The following is a 24,843-nucleotide window of genomic DNA, read 5'->3' as shown; positions in this document are numbered from 1 at the left end:
GCAGGGGCCCTGGACAGGGGAGAGAGGCTGCAGGTGGGTGACGGGCTGGGACTTACCAGATACTGGGTGCCAGTTTCAGCATTGTGGAAGTGCCGACAGCTCTGGGGAAAGCGGCTCAACAGCACTTTGATGAGGCTCTGGTACCAGGAGACTGTCATGGTGAGGAAGCATCCCTGCGGGCATGGAGAAGGGCTGATTTCAGCCTCCTTCTAGCCATGGCACCAGCAGCCATAATGCTACAGCAGCCTTCAGACCCCAAATCAGATGCATCCATCGCAGCCCACTGAGGAATGCTGACCCAGAGCTATCCACTCTCCATAGATGGGTCCATGCAGCCTTCCCCTTCCCCTGCCAGCTAGGAGCTATGTTCCTGCCTCTATCTTCCCACCCAGCAAGAAGAGATGTGCCCTGCAGGCCCTCCACCCAGTGCCCCACTCCCTCCCCACAGCAGAACAGCGGCTGCTGTGCACCATGACTCCATCCCTGCTGCTCACCAGCTGGGGGTCAACATCAGCAATGGATTTCCCATGCACGGCGTCAAGCAGCTCCTCCAGCTCCACCAGTGAGAGCTTGCCCAGCTTCAGCTTGTCAGAAGCCAGAGGCTCCAGGAGGAAGAGGCGCTTCCAGAGGTTGTCCCTGCGGCAGTGGCATTTGGCCAGCTGCACCATGCTGCTGAGCTGCTTCTGGGCTGAGGCCACCTCGGAGGCCAGCAAGGGGAAGAGCGGCGAGGTGTAGAAGAGCCCAGGCCCCAGTTTGACTTGCGTGCCCCCAGCATAGAACTCGCTGCTGTCCTCCACGTCCTGCCACAGCTCCTGCTCTGCTGGCTGCTGCCGCCCCAGGCTCGTCTCCGGCTCCGCTGCCTCCCATGCTGCCCGGCCCACCACAGGCTCCAGCACTTCCCGCTGCAAGCGTGGCAGCTTCTTGAAGCGTCGCATATCAGCCGTGAGCCGGGGAAAGAGCTCACGCTGGCTAGTCATGATGACGTAGAAACGCAAGCTGAGAGCAAGGAGACACTTGTGACCTGGGGAAGGGCTGCTCCCTTCTCAGCTGGTCTGCAAATAAATCACGGGCCTCTCTGTCCCTGCCAGTAAGGGTGCTTCTCTGCCCAGACAAGGACAGATACCACACTGCCCAGTTCCCTGTGAGGATCCTCCCCAGACAGCACCAAACCTGCCTGTGATGTCCCAGACAGAGCCAGTCCCTCCCAGAGCCCTCCTCCCTAGCCAGAAAGCTTTGGTGTCATGTCTCTGGGCCCCCAGTGCTCACCGGAGCATGCGTCTCTCTGCCTCGCTCTGCTCCTCAAACGGTGCTGCACTGTGACACACCAGGAGGGACACATCGAAGTCATCGTGATGACGCAGACCTTCAGAGTCCTTGTAGGAGCCCGAGCTGGGAGCAAAAGCACATCAGTATGAAGGGGACCTCACTTTGTTCCCCCAGAGCTCTTGGTCATAACGGAACTATTGGGCATGGGGAATTTGACACAGCAGGACTCCTCAGAAGTGCTGGGGAAATGCACAGCACCCCTGTTGGCCATCTCAGAGAAACTGGGCAGAACTGCTGCCTGGCACCATGCAGAACAGTCAGCTTTGCTGGCACCTGGGGGTAGTGTCCCCAGGACTGGGGGGTGCGCAGCAATCTCCGGCAGCTCCAGGAACTTGCAGCAGACACACTCACCTGTTCCAAATAGAGACCAGTGCATATTCGTTCTGCTCTGTGCCTGGTGTCCCCTTCTTGTTGTCACTGCTTGTGGCTGGCCGGGCCATGCGTAGGGGTTTCATGTGGTAGGTGTTGGCATGGTCAGCGATGTAGTTGTACAGCTGGTGCGCAGTGATCATGTTGGTGGGCAGGGCCAGCATGCCTAGTGGAAGAGGACACATTGTTATCACAGGAGACACTCAGTGCCTCTTACCTGGGCAGAGCAGTGTCCTACAAACTACTCTGGGGGACAGAGCTCTAGAGCAACCCACCTCCTTTCCACAACAGGGCAGCATGGATTTCCCCTGGAGCTGGGCCCCTCATGTCACCCTCTCCCTGTCATCTCCCGGGATACTCCAAAGGTCAGGTTTATTTGTAAAGCACTTGGAAAACTTTTGCCAAGTTATGGGCTGGCAATCAACCCCAGGCTGATCACATGTTGAGCTACACACCTTGGAAAACGTGGTTGCGGCCAAATTTGGGGATGTCAGGGTGGTGTGCAATGAAATCCTCCAGGAAGCTGGTGAGATGGTAGCCCTGGCGGAGGGTCATGTGGGAACCCAGCAGATACTGGTGGACTATACGCAAGTGGAAGTCGTAGCTGAATGAATGCACGTGCATGAGGTCCCGCACCTTGTCACACTCCTCCGTGAAGAGCATAGAGAGCTGCGGAGGGACAGGGAGTCAAGGCAGGAATGTTACCAGGCACCTCACACCCTCCTGCAAAGCCCTGCTGACAGCAAGGCATGGCAGAGCCAGTGCAATCACGCCTGCCTCAACACCAGAGCAGGATGCAGCCAAGAAGCTGTGTGCACAGTGCAAATAGCAGACCCGCAGGCCTGGCCCCAAGGGATCCAGCTTGGTGGCTCCTTCCACACTTGACCCCACTCCTGGTCTCCAGTAGCAGCACAGACTGATCAGCACTGCCTCCCTTTTGGCATGAGGTTTATCCCCCTCTTGAGCTGAACGCCATGTGGCTGTGAAGGAGGACACAGCCTCCTTTCAGCTGAGCGCTGCTCTGCACTGCCTAGTCCCTGAGTGGGTACAGGACATGCTGGGGCTGGAGCCCCAGCAAATTATGGATCTACAGGCAAAGATTGACTCTCTGAACGTCCCCTGAGAGCAGGGGGCAGCACAGGGGCATGTGGGGAGTGGTTGGACCCAGAGATGGGCAACAGCAGAGCTGCTAATGCCCTGTGCTCACTAACAGGGACCCAGGCTGGCTGCTGGGAGCCAGATCCAGTGGTGGCTGGTGTGTCACAGCTGTGCCCAAAGGGAGGGCCCCTCCGGCACATGGCCATCACCTCTGCCCAGTGTGCCAGTCCTTCACTGGGGCAGCACCAGCACACACACACCCCTGGCCCTACCCCCACCACAACTGCAGCTACTGTGCCAGGGGACAGCATTGGTGAAGGCCTCAGCCTTGCCCTCATGCCAGGAGCCACGGTTTTAATGTCTTTGGGCTCTCTGACACTTTTGTGCAGTTGACCCACACCCTTGGTTTAAAAAGGGGCAAGCAGGGAAAACCAGCAGGCAGGAGGCATTGGCATGAGAACAGGCTGCCCTCACTCTCTGCGCCACCCGCATTGCTACTGCCATGAGCCAGAGGGCAACCCGCACAGCCAGGATGAGCCCAGAGAGGAGCCTATAGCTCTGTACTGCTACAGAAGGCACTGGCACAGGAGGCAAGAGGCAGCTTCCGCAGCCGGGCACTGGGGCAGGAAGGGTGGAAGCACAGCCAGTGGGAGCTTCAGCCCTGCACTGACAGGTCCTGCCGTGCCCAGCATGGCAGTGGGAGGAGAGGACGTACCGCAGACTCAGAGACGGAGCTGGGTCCCATGCAGCTCTTGCTGCGAGCTCTGGCTGTAAGAGTGCCCTGATGGAGAGAGATGCACAGCCAGTGGGAAGAGGGACAAGGCACTGCCCAGCCCTGTTCCTGCATCCAGCCTGTCCTGCACAGGCCCTGGGTGGGACAAGGGGAGAGAAGGGGCAGAGGAGCCCAACTGTCCCATCTGGGGGAATTCTGGGCTAGTCCCAGCGTGTGGGAAGGCTGTCCAGGCCCCTGCAGCAAGCCCCACGCCTTTCGCCTGCTGCTCCCAGGACCAACCCCTCCCACTGCAAAACCAGGCAAAGTCTTTTTTCAAGTCAGGCAGACAGAGCCTGGATGTTCCCTGCAATGCCAGCTGCAGCCTGGTAACCCTGCCCTGTGCACATGCAGGCTTCCCAGGAAAGGCTCAGCAAACCCTCAGGCAAGGCCCTGGCAGGCTCTAAGCTTAGGAGAGCCACTCTTGATATAGATAAGATGCAGCCTTGCTACAGAGCCACCTTGGAAAGGACAGTATGATTATGCACGCCTCCTGCCTCAGACAGGCTGGGGCTGGCCAGCCTCTAGACAGCCACGCCAGTGCCCTGGGGACAGGCAGGAGACACCCTGACACACCAAAAGAGAAGGGAGCAGGCAACCCCATGGTGCTGTGGAGCAAAGCACAGAGGTATCAAGAACCAGGGCTCATGGTGCAGAAAGTGATCTCCTCTGGCAAAGGGCAGCCATCCATGTTCACAGATCCCTGTTCCCATTCCGCTTCCCTTTTGTTCCAAGGGAAGCAGAGAGCTTCTGGCTTTCCATGCACTGACTTTCCCTGGAGCAGTCATCTTTGCCAGAATTGCTCCTATTCCTCCCCAGCCTCCTCTATCTTGCTCCCCAAGCTAGGACAAGAGTCATCCTCTTGCCAAACCTCCCACCCCCTTTCACTGTACTCCAGATCTACTCAAGCAGCAGGCTGTGGAGGTCACGTGGCTGCAAAAGGCTCTGTGCAGTTCTGCTTTTCCAGGAGGAGGGAGCAGAGCTCTCCAGAACTTGCTGCACCTGAAATGCCCACTCTGTCCCAGAGATCGCTGCCTCTCCTGAAGCAGCCCCTAACCCTGAGGAGCACCGGCTGCGCCTGCAAAGCCATTACCTGGGAGTTCACAGTCTGGCCCATGGGGATCCGTGAGCACTCCAGTGCATACTGCTTCACACAGAAGTAATAGCCCTGGAGGAGAGAGCACATGGGTGAAGCATAGGCCTTGAGCATCTCCAGGGAAAGACAACAGTCCCCATGCTTCACTCTCTGGGCTGGGTCCCAGACACTCTTGCTCCATGTTTTGTCTCCTCTCCTGTCTGAACCAAGCTGGCGCAGCCAACACATGGCTAAGCACAGAGCACCCTACCTGGTGCTGAGCCCTTGCATCTTTTATTAGCCCCCCTCCAAGCAACTCTTACTATTCTGAGCCCTGCAGAACCATCCCTAGATGATCCACAGTCCTGCAGGACCATGGAAGAGGCAGGACAAGAAAGAATGAATCACATGTCCCTGCTGCACTCCTCCTCATTACTCACACTGTCACCTCTGAAGACTGTCCCCGAACCCCCAGAGACTGTACTTTGTTTCCTGTTCTTTCTTACCTGGAAGGCCAACTCCATCAGCACAATGCCACCTGGAAGAGCTCTCTGTAGATGATAGGTGGCAACAGCAGGGCTTGTGCTCTGGGAAGAGAAGGACAAAGCTGGAGAGGCTCTCTGGTACAGGGGAGCAGCCCGCACACCAGAGTGTGAGGCTGCCACAAGGCTCTGTGGCAGACGTGGAATTCGAGGAGCGTCATCAACCGAGCACCCTCACTGGAGGGAGGAGAGCAGACATGCCAGAGCTGACTGTGAAAAGAATTCTAACAAACCTAATAAACAGCCTTCAAGAGAGCACACCAGGCACACTGCTCCCTTTGCCTCCTGCTTACTCAGGACAGGCTGTCTCTAGAGTTCAAGGACACTGTGAGCTGAGGGGTGCTGCTGCCCACAAAACCTCGCTCCCACCTCTCCCTGCTGAGCACTCTCCAGACCATCACATCTGCCTGACACAGCAGCTATCAGAGGCATCCAGTTTGGACTCAGAGCTTAGCTGCCAGCAAATTCACTTGACCCCTGTCAAGTTGTTCCAGTGGATTGCTCTCTTCTCATTTTAACTGCAAGGTGTTGTCTTGCCCACAATCCTGTACCAACATCAGCCAAAGGTAGGTGAGCAAATGCTATGTGCTCCCATCATCCCTGGATGATTTCATGAGCCACAGATGGTTTCTGCCTATCCAGCGACTCAGATGGATTCCTCTTCCAGGTACTTACCTATTCTCTCTTGTAAGCTCTTGTGTTCACAAAACCTTTTGATAAAGACCACTGTTACCTGCTGCACAAAGAAACACTCCCTTTTGCTTTGAAACTGGCTCCCAATACTTTCATTTGATGGTGTCTAGGTGTTGTATCGAATAAGACAGCAAGGATTCAATCCCTTTCCAGGTTAGCTGCGATTTGGTAGAGCTCTGTCCTGTGCCTCCCTAGTTGCAATTTCTTTAGAAATGAAAAGCCTCAGCCTGCTCAGCCTGCTCTCGCAGTAGAGCCATTCCGGGTTTATCTTCTCTGATCTCTTCAACTTCAGCATTCATCTCACTTTAACTAAAGATCTTTCTGCCCCAGAATTGCCCTTCACCATAGGTGCTGAGGTTTCTCTGACAGGTAAACCTCCAGAATCACACCCAAAGGCAGCTGTCCTGGCCCCAGGTCACCCTGTTCCTCTTCTGAGCCCCCTCCAAGTTGTTGCCATCCTTTTGAGATTTGCCCTGGTTCCACCCAGTCCCAGGAAGGGGCTGCAGGAAGACATGCAGGAGAGCAAGAAGGTCTCATCTGACGCAACATCCCAAAGATGGTGCTGGTCTAGACAGACTCTTTTTCTGGCTTCGGTACTTTCTCTGCCCTCTCACATCCTTTCTGTCTGAAACCGATTCAAAAGCCAACCACGAGAACCGCCCCACTCCACAGCCTGACTTCCATCCCAGTTCCACCCCTCTAACAGACATGCACTCACCTTTGGACTCCCCTCTGCTTTTGGCTTCGTGTAGGAGAAGGACCCTCTCCCCTCCACACCCATTGCTGCCAGAGCTCGGATCCGGCTTGTGCTACTGGAAATGACAGCAGAGAGAGCCTTGAGCAAGGGAGCCAACATCTCCTGTTGTGTCAAACCAGGGCATAGCTCAGTGTGTTGGCCCTTCTCCAATAACAGGGTTCCCAGAACGTCACTGACCTGCGAGTGGTGGGTGAGGGTGGCCGCACCTGGACCAGAATGAAGCCCATGCTCTGCAGGTACTGGATGTATTGCTGCAAGAAGGCATTGCACATCTCCTGCAGCCAGGGCTCCTCCTTCACCTTGCAGGGCAGCGCTTCTGCCGAGTCACAGCTGTGGCTGCGGTCCCTCCCTGAAGCTGTAGAGTCATTTGAGCGGTGGCGCTTCTGGAAGAGAAAATAATTTCCTAAGGAGACCTGCTGTGTCTGGCCCCTGCAGGTGACACTCGCTGGGACACCACCAGCTGCTCTGGTTGAATGGAGGGCAGATCTCCCTCTGCCAGAGAGCACTAACAGCTAGTTCCTCAAACACTGTCCTAGTGCATGTGCCAAAACACAAGATCCAAGTTTTACCCAGCCATAGACTGACCTAACAGCAGACCTAACAGACTGCAGGAAAAGGTGCCCTGGCAGAAGGGGATAATTCACATCTCCCCCCACAAAACGGCTTCCACAAAGTTTTAGTGGCTCACAACTGTTTCATGCAAGGCTCAACAGAGCTTCAGCTTCTACTGAAGCTCCTACTCTACATGTAAGAGTCCAATTCCCTTATGAATCCTGCTGACTTCTCAGGATTTACTAATAGTTCAGTAGCACTGAATAGGAACAGTGTTTCCTTTTAAACCATTTTCAGTTCTCCTTTTGGTGTCTTGAATACTCCTTGTCTTTGTGCTGTGAGAGACTGAGGTTTCTTTTCTTGATCTCTCTACTTCAAGCCTGTGGCTCTTTTACATATTTCTATCTGCCCTTTCATTCACCTACCCCAGGAGCAGTGTCTCTACCTGGGGCCTCTCTGGCTACTCTCTGACCTTCTCTGAGTCTCTCTAGTTCAGTGCCTTTGCCACAAGATGCTTGGTCTCACACTTACTGTCCAGGTGAAGACATTAATACACTAGTATTTTAGAAATGTATTGCAATATTACCCATAATATTAACACCCCTTTCTGATGTACTCTAAACAGTTTGCCTTTTGTATGCAACTGTTCACGAATTGAAGAAATCCACTGAGCTGTCTGCTCTGTGCAGGCTCTGCAGTTAGTGTACAATACAGGAGGAGTTCAAATGTCTCTCCACATTGTGCTCTGTTTTACTGGGAACCAGGTCCCAGCTCCCACAATACCTCTCATTTCACAGGCTACTCAGGTCCTTCTCGAGTTCCTTGCAGTCTTTTTCTGTTCTGACCAATCTGAACAGCCACACAGCATTACAAAGCTTGGCATCTCATATGTACTGCGATAAATGATCTGGAGATACAGAACCCAATACACAACCTTGAAACCCCTGCTGCCAGGCTCTTCAAATTGAATAACAATTTTCATTTTGCTCTGTTCCAAAAACAAAGTGAAGTTTTCATTCTGTGATGATACTTTTCCTTTCTCTTGTGAATGCTCAATTTCTGTAGCAACCTCTGTTTAAAGTCCCTGTCAGAATCCTTTTGACATTTAGATAAATTACAACAGTCTGTTCTTCACTTCTGACACACATACAGACAGTGAACAGCCGGTGCGGGATCTGCGCTGGTTAGAGTCTGTCAGGTTGCAACCTGCTCAGGATTCAGCTGGTTTGCTTTCAATTGTTCTAGCTATTTGCTGGGTCCAGGCAAGGTTTACCAGGTCTGGCTGCTGAATGCATTAAGTGAAGTGTTGCTTCCTCAACAGATCAGTACCACACAGCACTCTCCGATGGCTTTGCTAGACTCAGCCCTGAGTTCCCTGGGTAGAAAACAGAAGTCAGTCTTCCCCAGGGATGGTGTGGCTGCAGGAGAAAGGTTTTGAGGACCCAAAGATTTTCTCAGTCTCCATCTTACAGGGTGCAAATTCATCCTGTAATGCAGGGGCGAGCTCAGAGCAGCCCTGTCTTGGGAAAAGATTGCAAAGCCATCCTTTGCCCCAGTGCACAGAGCCCAACTCCACTGGCACTTGCTGACACTCACCTTCCCCTCTACCTTGCCCTGCTGGTCAGTTTGGATCTGCTGCCGGAAGGCTGGGTCAAAGAGCAAGGGGGTAGCACAGTAGTGAACCAGGCGTGAGGACTGCTTCAGGGTCTCCAGGTCTGCCAGCTGCACAGCACAAGAGGAACACGGTTACAGCACACATCCCTTGTCAAGCCTGGGAACAAGCTGTCCGCAACACCGCACTGCTGCTTAAACGGGGATCAAACTCTAGAGGGAACCCCCTGCTTTACAGCCTTTCCAGTGCTGGGCAGCGAGGCCCCATTCCCAAGTCTGGTGCTAGAGCCCAGCAACCCCAGAAGTTCAAGCAGAGAACACTGCTCCACTGCCAAACACCATCCCCAACATACACCCTGCTCTGAGCTCCAATGCTCCCCTTTGCTATAGGCAAGCTGGTGCTCCCAGTGTGCTGCAAGAAGGCCCAGCCTGCTGCCCGCCCACCTGGGCTGCACTCACACTGATAGGCATGTTGGACTGCGCTGATCTCTGCTGCCAGGTAACAAAGAGATTCTCAATCTTCATCTGCTTCTCCAGTTCTGGAGGAAAGAAAGCAGCCATGAGAGTATCAAGCCACAACCTCAAGTATTGCCACTCCCCTTCGCTCCCATCCTACTCAGGCCATAACCCATCCCCTCACAGCACCCTGGCAGGAGCAGCTGAAAACTGTCCCCTCCGCCAGAACTCTTGTTCTGCTCTTTCTGAGCTCCTTTTCCAGGAGCGAGATGATTAGGCAGGCTCCTGTGACATCAAGCCCCTTGCTTTACCTTTCCTCTCCATGCTCTTGATTTCCAGGAACTGGGCCCCATGCCGAGACACGGGGTCAAAAGGTCCCAACTCAGGCCCATGGGGTATGCGCTTGATGGTGGTAACATCCCGCAGAGCTTCGTCAAAGGGCACCACATCAGGATGGAAATGCAGAGACGGTAGGCTTCGGGCAGAGCTGCTCAGCCGGCCTTGTTCCTTGCTAGGTGGGGGGCTGGAGCTCCGGATCAGCGCATCCACCTCCAAAGTGGAGTTCAGGAAAGGATTTGGCTCCTAAGCAAGCAGACACAGCCATGAAAGCCTCCTTACTGCCAGCCTTAGAGAAAAGACCCACAAGAACAGAGTAAACCCAATTTTGGTCATCTGCAGACATATCTGTTGGCCTTCTCCATCACCAGTCCTGAGGAGAGCAGGCGTTGGCCCAGCATGGCCCTAATGTGCAGTGGGAAGCCCATTCCCTAGCCTCCTCCACCCTAAATAATCTAGTCACAGATAAGTGCTGCCAACAGCAGAACCTGCTTCCCTTCCCACCTCTGGCTGTCTCCAAGAGCAGACAGCAACAGCCTGGCTGGACACGGCCACAGTCGGACACGTGAGCACCTGGGGATGACTTGCCAACCGGCACACAAAAGCACAGAAGTGTCTCCAACCTTCATCAGACCCTCAAGCTGCCAAGGCCCCTCCTGAAGGGAAAAGGACTGCCCTGCCCGGCAGGGTGCCCTACCTGCTTGCTGTCCTCATGCCATGGTGTGTCCATGAAGCAGTGGTGGTGGAAGAGTCCCAGCTTCTGGCTGAGCAGGCAGTGCACGATGTGGGACCGGGCATTCTGCCACTGCAGCAGGCGAGTAAGCGAGCAGTTCAGGTTGGCCCCCAGGTCTGGGGACCAGTTGTAGGTGTAGAGCGTCAGCTGGAGAGAGACGAGGGGGAGGAAGGCTGAGGGACCTGCTCAGAGAGGGCCTGCATGGTGACACAGGCTGCCCCAGGTGCTCTGGTTGGTACTTGCTGCAGCTCCAGCCAGTTTCAAATGGCAAGGCTGGGACAGGGAGTGGCAACAGCTCATTCACAGCCCCCCTGTTAAGAGCCACAGCAGTGGTGGTGGTACTTGCACTGGCAGCACAAGCGCCCAGCCTGATGTGGACCTTGTTGTGGGGAGGGAAAGGGCAATTATAGTCCACAGTGGGGCAGCTGAAGTCAGAGACAGCGAGGGCTGCTGCCCCTTTGACGCTCCCCACAGTGCTGCAGGGAATCCCCAGCTCTGCTTGCAGCACAAGCAGAGACATCCTGCACAGCTGCTTTGGAGGGCTCCCGCCTAGGGAAGGTTGGTGACCTGCAAAGGCACTCTTCCTCTCCTCTTTCTAGCCCTGGGCCAGTTGGGAACAGCTTGGCTTTCAGGAGACAAGATCACACAGGCTTCACTGCTACCTTTTTGTCAATGATCTCCATGAAGAGGAACCTTTGCCGAGGTGCCAGGTCTCGTCTGACAAGGCTTGGGTCAGAGCCTCTCTCTGCCGAGCTGAATTCCATAGCCTCGAAGCGCTGGAGCCCTTTGTGAGCTGGAAGAAGCCAGAGTTAGGACCCTCAGACCAGTTCATCCCACTCTTACATCCCACATGCCATTAAGGTGGCACAACAGGATGTTGTGCCACGGTACTGCTCAGCTCATCTTGAAATAAGCAGTCATAAGCAAATTTGAGAATAAGGTCTCAGGAGCTGAAAACAGACAACCCACTGCCCACCTCCGGGAACAAGCAGTCTGTCCCAGCAAGGAGAGGAACCCTGCTCATACATCTCCCATCCCAAGAGCCCCCAGCACACAGTCCTGTGGACCCTGGCCGGGCACTCACCCTGTTCCGTGCTGCAACGCCACTGCTGGAAGTTGCGTCCCAGCAGGATGAAGTGTCTGACGGCTGCAGGGCGAGGGCTGGCGCTCTGGCCAGGCTTATAGGGCAGGAAGGCGGTGCCCCGATGGTAGCTGCAAAGAAGAGCACCAGAGGTGGCTGACAACTAGAGCCATGGGAGTAGAGGCTGGCACAGCTTATCGGCATTTGCTGGTGCCAAACAGCTCCCTATGAACTGCGTAACTCACCAGATCCGCTCAAACACCTTGACAGTGGTGTCACTCGCCAGGGCAGTGACCAGGCTCACCACTTCCACCAGGATGGAGGACAGGAGGAAACGGGACACAATCTCCAATGAGCACTGCTGCACTGATGGGCACCCTGCATGGAAGAAGTACTGTAGGACAAGGCGCCAAGCTGCCTCAGAGCCAAGCCCTGCCCGCCTGGGCAGGGGAGTGGGCTAAGGGAGCCTCGTTGCAGGCCTGCTGCCCAGAGCAGGCCAAGTTCCTGCCTTGCCAGGGATTGAGGCAGGCAGAGCTGGAGAACAAGGACCTTATGTGGAGGAGGAGAAGACGAAGACTGAAATAACCCCTGGTTTCAGGCTTTGGCCTGAAGTGGGACCTGGACCAAACTCCCTGCATGCCCTGAGCGTGGCACTTTATTCCCCTACTTATTCCTTGTTCCCTGACTTACTCCTCATCAGAGGAGGAGGAGGACAGCTTCACCTTGCCAGCAGGAGGTGTGAGAGGATGTACAAACATTGAAGTGAGAGGTATCCAGAAAGTAGCAACAGGGCAGCCACACAGACCCAAATCCCACCATATAAAGGGCATCCCCCCTCCTCTCCCTCCCTGCAAGAGTGGGGGTCTCCCATGCAGCTTCACAGCCCCAGAGCATGTTGCAGAGGCTCAGATCTTCCCTCCCTGCTACATCTGGGAGCTCCTTCACTACCGCAAGCCCTAGGCTTGGAGCATGGCAGATGCAACCACAGGCCTTAGCAGGTTTCTTCAGGTGCACAGAGATACATGCCCAGACTCCTGTCACAGCTTTGTAATGCTGTTGCTGGCCCTGAGACCAATGGGACTCTGGTGAGGTCTGGGGAGAGACAGGGTGCGTAACTAGGTAGAGATCAGCAAGGGATGAAGGCGGATGGCTTGGTGCCATATAAGGACTTGTCCTTGGAGCTCCGGGAAGAAAGGCCCATTCCCAGCCCATCTGGAGGAGCTAGGACCTGAGATACATACCCAGGTGGTTCATGAATGCCATCCACTGCTGGCAGGTTTGATTGAAGAGTGGATGCATGGTACCCACATCCCCTTCTTCCAACTGGCAGGCTCGGCGCCTGGGAAGAGGAAAGGGAAGCACAGTTATACCAGATCAAAGTCAACAGCAATGAAGGCACAAAGGTGCAATAGTCTCTCCCCATCCAGCTTCAGAGCAGAGCCTGGAGACCCTCCTTTTTGGGGGGCTCCCTTGAGCTTGGTCCCTCTGGGTCAGTAGCCACAGGGGTGTCAGGTGTTGCGCAGGGCCCCACAGTACAGGGAAGAGACCTCTGGCAGGGAGAACCAGCAGTGCTCCCAGCAGCACTCCAGCAATAAGGATCGAGGCTTTGTGTGTGGAAGGCAGCTCCCCTAACTGGCTGTGTAAGGGAGAAACTGCAAGGAAGGGGCATGTGGTCCGGAGGGTTAAGATGCAGAAAGAGCCAGCAGGATGTCAGGCTGTGGAGTGCTGTACAGCAGATGGAGGGGAACAACACCCTGGCTGCCCAGGCTGCAGGCTGTGCTTGCCTCTGTGCCTGTTCCAGTTCAGCTGTGGCTGTGGCCCGATCCTGGCTCAGATGCTGCTTGACGTTCTCTGTCTTGTGCCGCCGCCTTGTGCGAGCCTCTTCTGGTCTCTCCAGCACAATGTCATCAGTAGTCTTGGGGCTGCCCAGCTCCGAGGACTCTGCCTTGCTCTAGGGACAAGGGGGTGAGTTAAGGCTTGTGCACATGCACAGCCCAGCTAGCGCCCTGATCTCAAAGTCCTTGCTACCAGCCCGGCCTCCCAACCCCAGCCAGATCCCTCCTCTCCATTTCTCCTGGCCTGACACACCATGAGGACTTACAGGCCCTGCTCCTCACTGGTCCCTTAACAACATTACCAGCATGTCCCAGAAGCTGCGGCGTCCCAGCTTGCTCGTGGGTGTCACTGGCTCCCCGGAGCTGGACGAAGGGGCAGAGGTGAAGTGCAAGGGTGGAGGACAGCTCCTGCCAGCCCCACCAGTGGCCAGGGCCAAGCCCTTGGTCTCTGACATGGTCCTCCTTAGGCCTCCTGTGGAGACAAAGGAAATCAGACTCTCCAGAGCCTCCCGCTGCGACACTGCTGGTGTCCCCATGCACCCCACTGTGGCTGGCCAGAGCCTGGCTGGAGAGAAGGGAGAGAGCCCTCAGCAACACCCAGCAAAGTAGATTCAGTCTTGGGGAGCAGACAGACCTTTAAATATCTCTTCCAACCCTAATTTCTATAATGCTTCTTCCTTGAGACATCACACAGTGCAGCTTGCAGAGGGGAGAGCAGCTTCCTCCCTCCCAGCTGCCTCAGTCCCAGGTCCCACAGCACAGTCAAGCTCCCGCAGGCCAGGCAGGAGGAGCGAGGCTGGCTGGGGGCTCGGGGTGGCTGTCCCAGCTGGGCTCTCACCTGCAGAGCTCAGCTCCTCCAGGTCCGTGGCACCCAGGGGGCAGGCAGCTTCCATGCAGAGTGGGGCCGGCAGCACGAGGAACTCCATGACAGCATCGCAGAGAGCATGGCGCAGGGCCCCACGCAGCTTCTCTGACAGCTGTAGCAGGCTGATGTTGCCTTTCTCCCAGATATCCAGGCGCACCAGCACACGGGGCTCTACGGGGAAAGGGCAGTCCTGCATGGCTCTGCACTCCCACATTCGCCAGCTCTCCTAGGTGACCCAGGGGATACAGGGGCAGCAAGGAATTGGCAGCTTGTGGCCTGTTTCACTCCCTACCTGAATGCAGGGTGCCGGCCTCTGGCTGGTGCCTGCTGACCGCAGTGAGGCTTTCGAAGTCAGCGTCCTGCAGCAGGCCCATGATGGGCGAGGAGGAAGGCAGCTTCAGAGGGTCAGGTCTCTCCCCGTGGGGCAGCGAGGTGGGGCTGCTGTGCTCATCCACAAACGTCAGTGCAATGCATGCGATTCCTGCAGGGGAGAAGCCGAGACAGCCTCTGTCAGCCCAGCACTGGGTGCACCCCTACAAGCCCTGCCTACAGCCTGCCACCCCGCACCTGGGACTGTCGTGTCACCACTTGGGTTGCGCAGTGCCACATGGCAGGCAGGGTCCACAGGAGGGGATGCAGCCAGGGGAGCATAGGCTAGCTGTGCCCGTGGGGAGCCAGGGTAAGAAGCATGGTGTTTGGCACCAGGTGTCCCCATCACCCCAAGAATCTCTCTCCTGCAGCGTCACAGCAGCTTTCACCTTGTCCTGCAGGAGCTTGCTGGGTTGTCCAGCCCCATATGCAAGGGGAAAGTATCTCCATTTGCCCCAGGAGGGCCTTTACGCAGAGAGATCCAGGATGGGGCTCACCATCCCTATCCTCTTAAGGGACAGAGTACAGAGCCCAGATACTGTCCAGCAGCCCTCTCCAGGCTATGAAGGACCTCGAGTCCCTGCAGAGGAAGGCTGTATACATGACAACTTGTTGCAGATTACACTCATGGCCCCCTCCCCACTGTACAAGATCTGATCTTGAGGCCTTCTGCACACACTCCTACCAGCAAGGCTGGGGACAAAGCAGGCTGACATGTAGTATTAGCCTGAAGTTGCTGCAGAGTAAAATTCAGGCCCTGCCTGTAGCCTCCCTACGCTGAGCCCTATGCACGCACAACAGGACAGTTCAGACATGCAGAGCAGCAGCGTGGTGCTTGCTCCGCAGCCCATGTGCTGCACGCCCTAGGCCATGCAGAAGGAGAAGTCCTGCTACAGACCAGAGTGGAAACAGGAGCTCACACCCCATGGCCCAGCTCACTGGCCAGGGCACCAGGGAAGCAGCAGCAGGGATGCAGTTGTGAGGTCCAAATCCCATGCTGTAACCCTAGATGCTCCCACCCCCTTTCAAAGTTCCTTGACCAACTAAGCCAGCACTCAGGTGACTGGATGGCAAAGCTGCTCCAACACTGCCAACAGGTGATGTGTCCAGATGCAAACCACCTCAGCCCCACAGCATTGCTGAGCCCATACTCTGTCCTTTTCCATCCCAGCAAGGATGGGAGTGACACCAGACTCCACTGCCACAGAGCAACCAAACTGCACCCAACTAGATCCACAGTCCGCATGGAGGATGGGTGCCCTCCCTGTGCTGAGACAAATCCAGACCTAGCAGACTGTGCCCAGGTCTAATCATCAGCACAACCACCTGGCCTCCATCATTCCTAATGAGGCATAAGCTCTGCAGCACTCTTTCCTCCAAGACATGCCAGATGCAAGGGAGAGGGCACTGGGATGGAGACAGCTGCTCCCAAAGGACAGAGGTGGGCATTCAAGTCAGAGGGCAGCTCACCTGCACTCACACTGAGGAAAGGAAAATCTACACCTATGAGCACCCCTCCACTTGAAGTACAGGAGCTGCCTTATCTCAGAGGTGCTCTGCAGCAGGCTCTGACATGTCTCTTCCCCAGACAGGCACAGGAACAACCCTTTATCCAGCAAACAATGGAGAAGTTCATAATTTCCTAAATATCAAAGGTAGAGGGGATCAAGAATTCACCCAGAACAGCAAATCTGCCCCACATGACAGTGAGTATAAGCTCTCCCAAGCAGACTTTCTCTCTTTAAACAGTAAAGGGCACAAGCTCCTTATCTGCCTGGCTTGACAGTCGGCCCTGGGCCCACCAGAATGACAGTGGATGTTCATGTGGGTAATTGCAGATTAAGATGTAGTTATTCCCCTTTTCCTCTCCTGGATAAACTCCCACACCGAGCCCCTTCAGCCTCCCCCTCTCTGGCAGGTTTCCCCATCATATCCATTCCTGTAGCTCTGCTCTGCTTCAGTCCGTCTCAGGTGAGGACATGAGAACAGCCAAGCACAATGTCCCACGTCCTCTTTGTGCTGGGACACATGCTCTAGAGAGGGAGCACCCATGGCAGTGCTTTCAAGCAGGTCAGGTCAGCAGCCGCAGGAGCAGACTCCTCGTTTACATGTGCTCCCCAAGACAGAGCTGGTTTGCTAAGCAAGTGTCAAGCACTCAACACCCAGCAGCTGGCTCAGTCCCTCAGGGCAGAGATGATGGCTGCCCCTGCCCCACCAGCAGAAAGGCTAGCCTCCCCGCCACAGGGAACAGGGCTTCCAATCTTGCTACAGTAGCACAGAGAAGCTGAAATGCAACCACTAAGTCACAGGTAAAAAACAGGTAAAAAATTCAAGACCTGAGCGCTGGGGCTATGGAAAGAGGTAAGTTAGTAAGAGCTGCCAAGGACCTTACTGCCCGGTGCACTGGAGTTTGGCTATATACTCATCCATCACATCCTGCGGAGAGGTGGGGTGCTAGGGAGCTGTTACCTCCCATCTGTGAGGGACTCTGAGCCCCCTCTGACTCAGGCTCACTGAAATACAAAGTACAAGTCTAGTGGTGCCCGGCCACTCTAGCCCCTTGGTATGCAAGGGGACCCCCCACCCCAGGACACAGCCACTGGGAGAGTGATGATGCTACACCCTGGAGCATGAAACCAGGGCTGAAACATCATGACCCATCTTCCTCAGGGAGGAGATGCCTGTTTGGACCTGTGGGGAAAAAAGGGTGAAGGATTTTTGGAGTTCACTGCTTGCAAGCTGACAGGGCAGCACACGGACCCGCAGCAGCCAGGGACTGCAGAGCTGCCATCTCAGGGCAGCAGGTTCTGTTTGCTCATTTATCCAGCCAGCAAGAAAGAGGAGGCTCAGCTAAATGGACACACATACACAAACACACAGAGGAGTCAGAGCTGAAGCCACAACACGAGGAAAACAAGAACAGCAGGGACCAGAGGGGCCAGGGAGCTGCACGGGAAAGGGAACTGGAGTAACACTTGGAGCCACAGGTGCTACCTTGGAAGTGGGAGAGTGGAAAGAGGTGCTGCACAAGGTCCGACATGGTACCTACATAACAGAAGAACATTCAGACAGTGCACGAGGGGCACGAGACACACAATGGCCAGGTGACAGACCACATGGCCTGGACAAAACATGACATGACAGCCTGCTGCAGGATGGGCCCTATCCAATCCCTCCTCCAGCAGTCCAGAGAAAAGAGCAAGGATATTGCCCCCACAGCCTGTGCTCTGTTACACGCAGCATTCAGCTACCGCTTCATGGCAAGGCTCCAGCAACAATTGTCCCTGCTCCAGCCCCACTGAGCCTCTGTGCCCCACACTTACTGAGATCTTGCTGTGTCTTGCCCCCACAACTACTGCAACCTAGAGCTGCTTCCTACAGCAACAGGCCAAGCTTAGCAAGTTGCTCTGTGGAAGGCCTTGGCTCGCTCCACCACACATGCAAGGGCGTGCAGACCCCCAAGCACACACCCTGCCCACCTCCCAGCCATCGGAGGAACACGCTGCCCCAACACTGGCCCTCCTCAGTCACTCAGAGCTCTCCAACGTGGGAAACGGCTCTCCAACACGCAGCCCCATACCCTGTTTCAGAAATGAGTTGAGCACGGTACCTTTGCCACCAGTGCCTTGGCCGCCTGGCTTGTTGTACAGATAGAGATCCTGGTCAGGGATGCTCCCGCTGTGGTTGAAATAGTGCTAAGGAGAGCAAGGAAGAACAGTGACAGAGACTAGAGAACTTGCCTTAACGGGAAGCAGAGACCCATGTGCGTGCAGAGCTCATCCCCAGACCTGTAGCAAGCAATCCAGACCTACTTAAAATACTTGCCAGCACAGCCTTGGCCACTGTTGGGCAGGACCCTCCTATAGCTCTGTGCAGGGTTACATGGCACTACACATCTGGCCTCACCTTCTATCCTTGCTACAGCCATGCTGAGGGGGTGGGTAGCTGCTTCCAAACTTTTATTAACCCTGATGTTTCAGTCTTTACATCTGAGGGAGCCATGCAAGGAGCCAAGCTCAGCTTTGCAAGGGGGTCTTCTCCCATGCTCCTGGGAGACGATTGTGGGCATGAGCTTTGTGGCTGCTGCTTTTTGCACAGCAAGTGACCACTTGTATCAAAGCAAGGCCTGTCCAAGTTTATAACAGGCCAAACAGGAACTGCTCATAGTCCTGTGAAACTCCTCCAGGCTTCAGTATTCAGTGTCAGTTCCTCTCTGACGCTACATGGCAGAGCTGGGAACATAATGAATGAGCTGCCCCAACAAATGCCCCCAGCAGCAGGTAGAAGCTGGGCAGACTGCTGTCCCAACTCACAGCCCTCCTCACCTTGAAGTGGTGCTCCACGTTGCTGTCCGTGTACTTTGGGGTGTGCAGGAAGATAAGCAGGTTCTGGCGCAGATAATAGGCCACCGCATGCAGCCAAGGCAGGGCGGAGGGTGGCAGTGCAAACTGCAGGACCTCTGTGGGTGGCGTCCCAGGGGGCTGGATAAACTGCAGAGAGAAGGCTTTAAAACTCAGCTGAGACTAGCAGGACGCCCTGGGGCTCTGATACTGGTCCAAATTATGCCAGCTGGCTATGTGAAGGGAGAGTGTGGTGGGCAGAACCACACTGTCCATAGACAGCACCCTGAGACAGATGTGGGCAGATGTTCCGGGGGTATTCACAGGGAGGCCCTGCCATGCTGCAAACCCCAGCAAAGGTGATCTCCCACCTACCCTGGCACCCATACAGTATATAACTCGGTGAACGCTAGCCTGAGCAAGCACTGGAGCAGGGAATGGGATGCAGCAAACTGCCGTGGCCTTCCCTGCCCTGGGGCAGGAGAGGCTGAGACAGGTCAAAAAGTAGGAAAGTGTTATGGGCTCTGGGACTAGCAGAGCAGATATCTGGTGAGGTACCTCCACATCTGCTGGGGTCAGCTTGCAGTTCCGCACCAGCATCACAGTGATGATATCCAGGGTGGCCTCATCCAGGCGTCTGCGTAACACTTTCACCAGCTCATCTGTGATCTCAGGCCCTGACAAGTAAGCAGAGGTACAAGCAGCTTTTTCACCCCATCCGGTAAGAATGACCACAGCCGCCCCTCCCTGCCTGGTCAGGATCTACCACCCTCACAGTCACTTCCCACAGGGAACATGTCTTTCCCCACCATCAATTTCTTCAGGCATCTTTTTCTACCCGTTCATGATCACAAAAGACTGCTGGTACAGCAGGCAAAGACAAATGCACTCCTGCATAGGGAAAGTTGGCATAAGCCACCTGGTCTGCAGGAGGTTTGATTGTGGGCCATGGATCCTTTCCTCACATTCCCATCCAGACAGAATGGAGAGCAGCTCTGGGCTAAGGAAAAGCAGCTTGCTTAGGAGGGAGATACTTTCTCTGCTCTTCAAGCAAAGAGGGCAGGGACTGGAGTTCTATTCCTCTGCTTTGCATCAGCACAGTCCATCTGCTGCCAGGTGCTGTAACACTTACCTGCTGGGGCAACACCATGCACCATCAGCTGGATGTGCCTGTCTACCTGTCCCACAGGGCGGGTAGAGTCCACACTACGGCACGAGGCTGTGTCCAGAGAGGAACGAGAACCCTGGAGAAGCAAAAACAGCCACACAGAAACAGTTTCCATGTGAATTCTAGATCTGTCATTGTTTTGGGCTGTCAGCAAGGTCAGGCAGAACCCACCCACTGCTGCCTTACTCCATACATCTACAACATAAGTTTTATCCTACATAAAATTGAGGTTGCTGGAACTACTGAGTTCCCTCCACTCCTGTGACCAAGAGCACCAACATCCACTCCCTGAGAGCAGCAGACTCACCATTAGATCCTCAGTGTAAATGGGCTCCTGGCTGCGTGTCAGTGCCAGCGAGCGAGATGCTGGACTAAGGACACTCTCTGCTTCCCACACCTTCCCACTGTAGGTCGTTTCAGTCAGTCTGAATACAGGAGAAAGACATGTCAGCCTCCATTCCCAAGGACGACAGCATCATACCTCCACAGAAGATCCATGTCTTCCTTGCTCTCCCCTGTGCACTTTCTGGGGATTAGTCCTTACGATATGGAGCTTGTGGAAAAACTGCTCTCTGGCTCCCTCAAAAAAATCCTCCTTTTCCCTCCCATGTAAAGGCTTAGCACAAGGAGAGCAGGAGGGGCCTGGCTTGATGTGACTGACTCATCAGAAATCAGATGCTGCTTGGGTCACAGCAGGGTCTCTGAGGCTGGGCAGACACTTTCTGCCCCAAGGAGCTCTCAGTCTGGTGTAATGCATGTAGCAGGGCAGGGTCAGGCCAACAAGTCACGCTGGCTTCTTACCGGAGGTAGAAAACAGATTTAGTGGCACGTTCCTGGTAGACAAACATGTTCTTCCTGTTCACCACAGAGAAGGCGTTGAGCACCGAGCGAAGTGCCTGGATAGCTGTGGGCAATGTGGGATGTTAGCTATCCCACACACCCTCCTCTGGTGTGCCAATCCAGCCAGAAGCCAGACTCTTGACACGCAAAGTGAGGGGGAACCTGGACTGTACGCACCTCGTGAGACTCCCATGTTGGGGCCCATCTTGAGGCGCGAATGCACATGGATGAGTGTGCTCCACACAACATCACAAGCAAAGTGCCCTGGCATGAACTGCATGGTGGCAGCCAGGTAGTCCCGGGGCTGGTAGCTCTCCTCTACAGAGTAATCTACAAAGAACATAGGACATAGCTGGGGCCATAGTGTGGAAGTCACCATCTTTTTAGTCACCCATGGGCAGGCAGTGGCACTGCTACTGAGGCATGGCCAAGGGCATATTCATACCGTCTGTGGGCATGATACGCTGCCTGTACGAAGTATAGGGTGTTTCACTCTTCCAGATGTCCTCCTCACTTTCTGCCACCAGTAATGAGTTGCATATGTGGCTGTCATGCAGGTCCTGCAGCAGCAAGCGCTGCAAAGGATGAGAAAAGATTGGTCCTGTTGCTTGCACAGCCCACGGAAGACAGCATGGAGAAGGGCTTAGGGCCGGACTGAGTCCGTTTTCCTTTGACCCCCAAGCTGAGACTCCACAAACTGAACTGGCTCCCCAGGCCCTCCTCTGAGCTGGGCCCAGACCAGACAACCTCCAGAGGTCCCTTCTCATCTAAGCCATCTCATGACTTGCAGCTCTGCCCCTGCCCTCTGCAGATTTGTTACCTGATTGACAACCCTGCAGATTTCACTGATCTTCTTCACCACCACCTGGTTGAGACTCTGGCACTCCCCTGGCTGCTCCTCTTCTGTCTCTGCTGATGCTGCCTTCTCCACACTCAGGCTGCTTTACAGGGAAGGGGAGAGAGGGGTCAGCAGAGCACTTCAGCAGTGCCTGTCCCTGTGTGCTGGGAGCAGGAACCCAGTGGGGAAGGGTGGCTGCTTTCCCCTTATGGAGCACCAGTCTAGTCCTGCAGCTCCCCACCCACGTGGGGCAGGAAGGAGATCCTGTCCAGAGATGAGGGAGTAGCAATACGGTCCTGGAACAGAGAAGCCGTGGCCAGACAGCAGGACCCTCCTTACCGTGTGTGGTAATAGACCTCCACTCGGTCCTGCTGGATTTTTATGATGAGCCAGAAATCCGGCATGAGGGGACACCTGGGTTCCTGGTCGCTCATTAGCGCCTCCTCATACTCTGAGTCACTGCTTCCCCCATCGTAACCTGCAATGTATCCTTGCTTCAGTTCCAGGCTGCCTGGCAAGCCAGCCTCCTCCCCGGGCACAGCAGGCTCTAGGAGATCAGAGCCATTCACAAGCCCTGTCCTCAGGGCTCAGGGGTCACCCCAGCCCAGGCACACAGTCCCCCATGCTCCTACGCTATCATGTCACTGCCAGTATCTGCCTGCATGCTGTCAGTCACCCCTGCTCCGGCAGACTCACCCAGGTGGTCGGAGTCCATACTGCCCTGGCTCGACACGAGGCTCTGCACGCGGCTGGGACGCTGCTTGCTGGAGCCTGCAAAGAGAAGAGGGGTTTGGTCATGAGAGCAGTTGCTAAGCCCCTTCACACGACCCATCTGATGGAGAAACATTACACCACAGGACAACCAGGCAGCACTGGCCATGGGGAGGCAGTGCTGGGGAACGGGGTTCTCACAGCCATTATTGGAGTCACCAGGAACTTCATGTCATTAGGGCTATCAGTGTGGCAGCACAGCCTAGTACCCTGGGTACTGTAAAGCAATAAATTGCCAGCACCCTGGCAAGGAAGACACCAACAGTGCAACACCACCAATTATGGTGTTTAGGGATTGGAACAGGAGTTGCAGTCATGTTTCGTATGCTACAGCCAAAACGGGGCCCTTCCTTAAAAGTTCCTGAGGCTGAGGTACAATCCTGCCCACATTCAAAGCTCCTACCTTCCCTGCCCTGTGTTACGGAGTCAGCCAGGCTTGCTGCAGATGGTGTCACCAATGGTGATTTCTCGCTGTTGCCCTTTTCAGAGGATGAGGATGGCAGTGACTGTATGGTTGTCTCTAGAGCTGCCTCCTCCAGGGAGTCATGGCCAGGTGCTCTGCTCTGCTCAAGGCTCAGTGCTTCTCCTGGGACCTGCACACAAGCCAAGGTTGCAAAAATGACCAGAAAAACGGGCATTGAAAAAACTCCGATCATACTCCTGCATCCTTCTACCTTCTGTTACCAGTGTCCCACACCTTCCCACCAACAGACCACCTCAGTGTCTCTCACCTCATCCTGTGCATGGCTGCCTCCACGTACGGGGTTTCCTGTGTCTGACACAATGCGTGTCTCACTCTCTGGCCACCCCCAGAGACCCTGGGCTTCTTCTGGGAGGACACAGCTTGCATGGTGTAGCTCGGAGCCCTCTGCCTCCGTTTCACTGCTCCCCTCTTGGCCTGCCGGGCCCAGGGCTGTCCTGGTGCCCCCTCCAGCTGGCTGCTGCAAGCAGGGTGTCCCCGAAGGGTTTGGAGCTGCCCGCCTGGAGTGCAGGCGGCTGATGGAGATGTAGTGGTAGTCACTGCCTTCTGCATTGAGCATGTAGCCTGGCAGAGCCATTCTTCTGAACTCCTGCAACACAGGGAAGAATAAGCATCCCACTAGCTAAGTGTATGGCGCTGCCTCAGGGCTTTCTCTTTACCTCCTTGAACTTCTCCAGAGAGTGCTCAGGTCCAAAGACAAACTGGAGCAGCACCACCTCGCTGTGGCAGCTGGGCCGCCCCTTGGAGTTATAGATGTGGGTGGCCACTCGGTGCAGGATGGAGGTGCTGATGACCTGCGAGTGGCGCAGCGCAGACACAATCTCATCATCCAGGAGCCAGCGAATCTGAGCAGAGCAAGGACACAGAGCAAGACCTAGGTGACCAGCATTTGCACAGCTGCCCCAATTCTGATCCAAGTCCCAACAGGATGAGGGCAGCCCCTCTCATCACCTACATCCCCTCATCTCCTTCTGAATGTACCTAAGAAAAGGTCTTTGGAAGAGAGGTCTGTCTGTCCCACCCCAGCTGCAGTAAGAATTTTGTCAGGGTAATCCCACACTTTTGGGGAGCACAAGGCCAATAGCCTGTGTGATACCAGCAAGGCCTGAAAGTCACTTCAGTTGACAGAGGTTGCAGCTTGGAGCAGGCTAGGAAGTGTGGAACAGCAGTTGTGCGCTCTGGCCGCATTGCTCCCGCTGGAAGCAAGAAGTAGGCAAGGCTGGCTTACCTCATTCATAGTGGCTTCAATAGCCTGCCTGTGCACTCCAGGGAGGTTGGAAAGTGCAGGGTGCCTAGGATAGAGGAGAAGAAGAATCAAGCAGTCATTCTCATTCATGCAGCCACCACAGTGCAGCTCCTAGGGAGCAAAAGGAGCCCATGAGGGCCTTGCTACATCTGCAGTGCCATACCTCTCATCTCCTGTGGACGGGAGCCGTTCCAAGTTGTGCATGATATCCTCATCTGAGCGGAAAGAGGATGGCTGCCCTGGAGAGCGTGTGAAGGACACACTGCTCTCTGAGGTGCATCTGCCACAGGAGAGAGAACAGGCTGAGCATCAGCTTTTGAGCCAGAGAGGATAAACACACACGGGCTCCAGAGAGTGAAAAGGGATCTCTAGAGAAGGTGAGCCCATTTTGGAAAAATCTTAGTTTTCTTAGGGCTGTGGGAGGCTCTGTGAGAAGGAAAATCCCAAGTCTCAGCACATGGAGAGAAGCTGAGACTGGGAGGGGCAGGCAGAGGGTGGGTGAGTGACTGGGCCTCTTTCCACCTACCTGTTGTGGAGAATGTCTGCGTTCACAACTTCTATCTCCAGGGGCAATGTCAGCACGAAGATGTCCAGAGTCACACAGAGGTCCCCCAAGTCAATGGTGTTCAAGTCCTGGCAGCTTTCCAGGCAGCCCAGAACTTCCCCTGAGGAGAGATCACAGACGAAGGGAA

At 55.2% G+C, this 24,843-nt stretch overlaps 1 protein-coding gene across 1 annotated transcript in view; it reads right to left on the bottom strand.

Moving 5' to 3' along the window:
* The window catches only part of SZT2 (seizure threshold 2 homolog (mouse)), a 65,412-nt gene that overhangs the window by 3,805 nt on the left and 36,764 nt on the right, over positions 1-24,843 (bottom strand). Inside the window, exons 32-69 of the mRNA XM_019474172.1 lie at positions 24,678-24,816; positions 24,315-24,431; positions 24,134-24,197; positions 23,565-23,750; positions 23,156-23,494; positions 22,828-23,017; positions 22,350-22,424; positions 21,993-22,131; positions 21,636-21,756; positions 21,261-21,390; positions 20,993-21,145; positions 20,777-20,879; positions 20,283-20,400; positions 19,940-20,051; positions 19,366-19,484; positions 18,793-18,957; positions 18,078-18,162; positions 14,391-14,579; positions 14,072-14,269; positions 13,536-13,705; positions 13,183-13,349; positions 12,640-12,737; positions 11,644-11,776; positions 11,402-11,529; positions 10,980-11,110; positions 10,282-10,464; positions 9,560-9,830; positions 9,252-9,331; positions 8,778-8,903; positions 6,807-7,012; positions 6,591-6,684; positions 5,144-5,224; positions 4,656-4,730; positions 2,151-2,364; positions 1,678-1,861; positions 1,267-1,389; positions 495-996; positions 57-173 (exon numbers count right to left, since the gene is read on the bottom strand). Of these exons, the coding sequence (XP_019329717.1) occupies positions 57-173; positions 495-996; positions 1,267-1,389; positions 1,678-1,861; positions 2,151-2,364; positions 4,656-4,730; positions 5,144-5,224; positions 6,591-6,684; positions 6,807-7,012; positions 8,778-8,903; positions 9,252-9,331; positions 9,560-9,830; positions 10,282-10,464; positions 10,980-11,110; positions 11,402-11,529; positions 11,644-11,776; positions 12,640-12,737; positions 13,183-13,349; positions 13,536-13,705; positions 14,072-14,269; positions 14,391-14,579; positions 18,078-18,162; positions 18,793-18,957; positions 19,366-19,484; positions 19,940-20,051; positions 20,283-20,400; positions 20,777-20,879; positions 20,993-21,145; positions 21,261-21,390; positions 21,636-21,756; positions 21,993-22,131; positions 22,350-22,424; positions 22,828-23,017; positions 23,156-23,494; positions 23,565-23,750; positions 24,134-24,197; positions 24,315-24,431; positions 24,678-24,816 (5,825 nt within the window). The remainder of the gene's footprint in view (positions 1-56; positions 174-494; positions 997-1,266; positions 1,390-1,677; positions 1,862-2,150; positions 2,365-4,655; positions 4,731-5,143; positions 5,225-6,590; positions 6,685-6,806; positions 7,013-8,777; positions 8,904-9,251; positions 9,332-9,559; positions 9,831-10,281; positions 10,465-10,979; positions 11,111-11,401; positions 11,530-11,643; positions 11,777-12,639; positions 12,738-13,182; positions 13,350-13,535; positions 13,706-14,071; positions 14,270-14,390; positions 14,580-18,077; positions 18,163-18,792; positions 18,958-19,365; positions 19,485-19,939; positions 20,052-20,282; positions 20,401-20,776; positions 20,880-20,992; positions 21,146-21,260; positions 21,391-21,635; positions 21,757-21,992; positions 22,132-22,349; positions 22,425-22,827; positions 23,018-23,155; positions 23,495-23,564; positions 23,751-24,133; positions 24,198-24,314; positions 24,432-24,677; positions 24,817-24,843) is intronic.

Source organism: Aptenodytes forsteri, unplaced genomic scaffold (genome assembly GCF_000699145.1).
Source record: "Aptenodytes forsteri isolate BGI_AS27 unplaced genomic scaffold, ASM69914v1 Scaffold119, whole genome shotgun sequence".
Lineage (NCBI taxonomy): Eukaryota > Metazoa > Chordata > Aves > Sphenisciformes > Spheniscidae > Aptenodytes > Aptenodytes forsteri.
The sequence above is the reverse complement of the archived record's forward strand: the minus strand, read 5'-3'. Positions and strand labels throughout refer to the sequence as shown.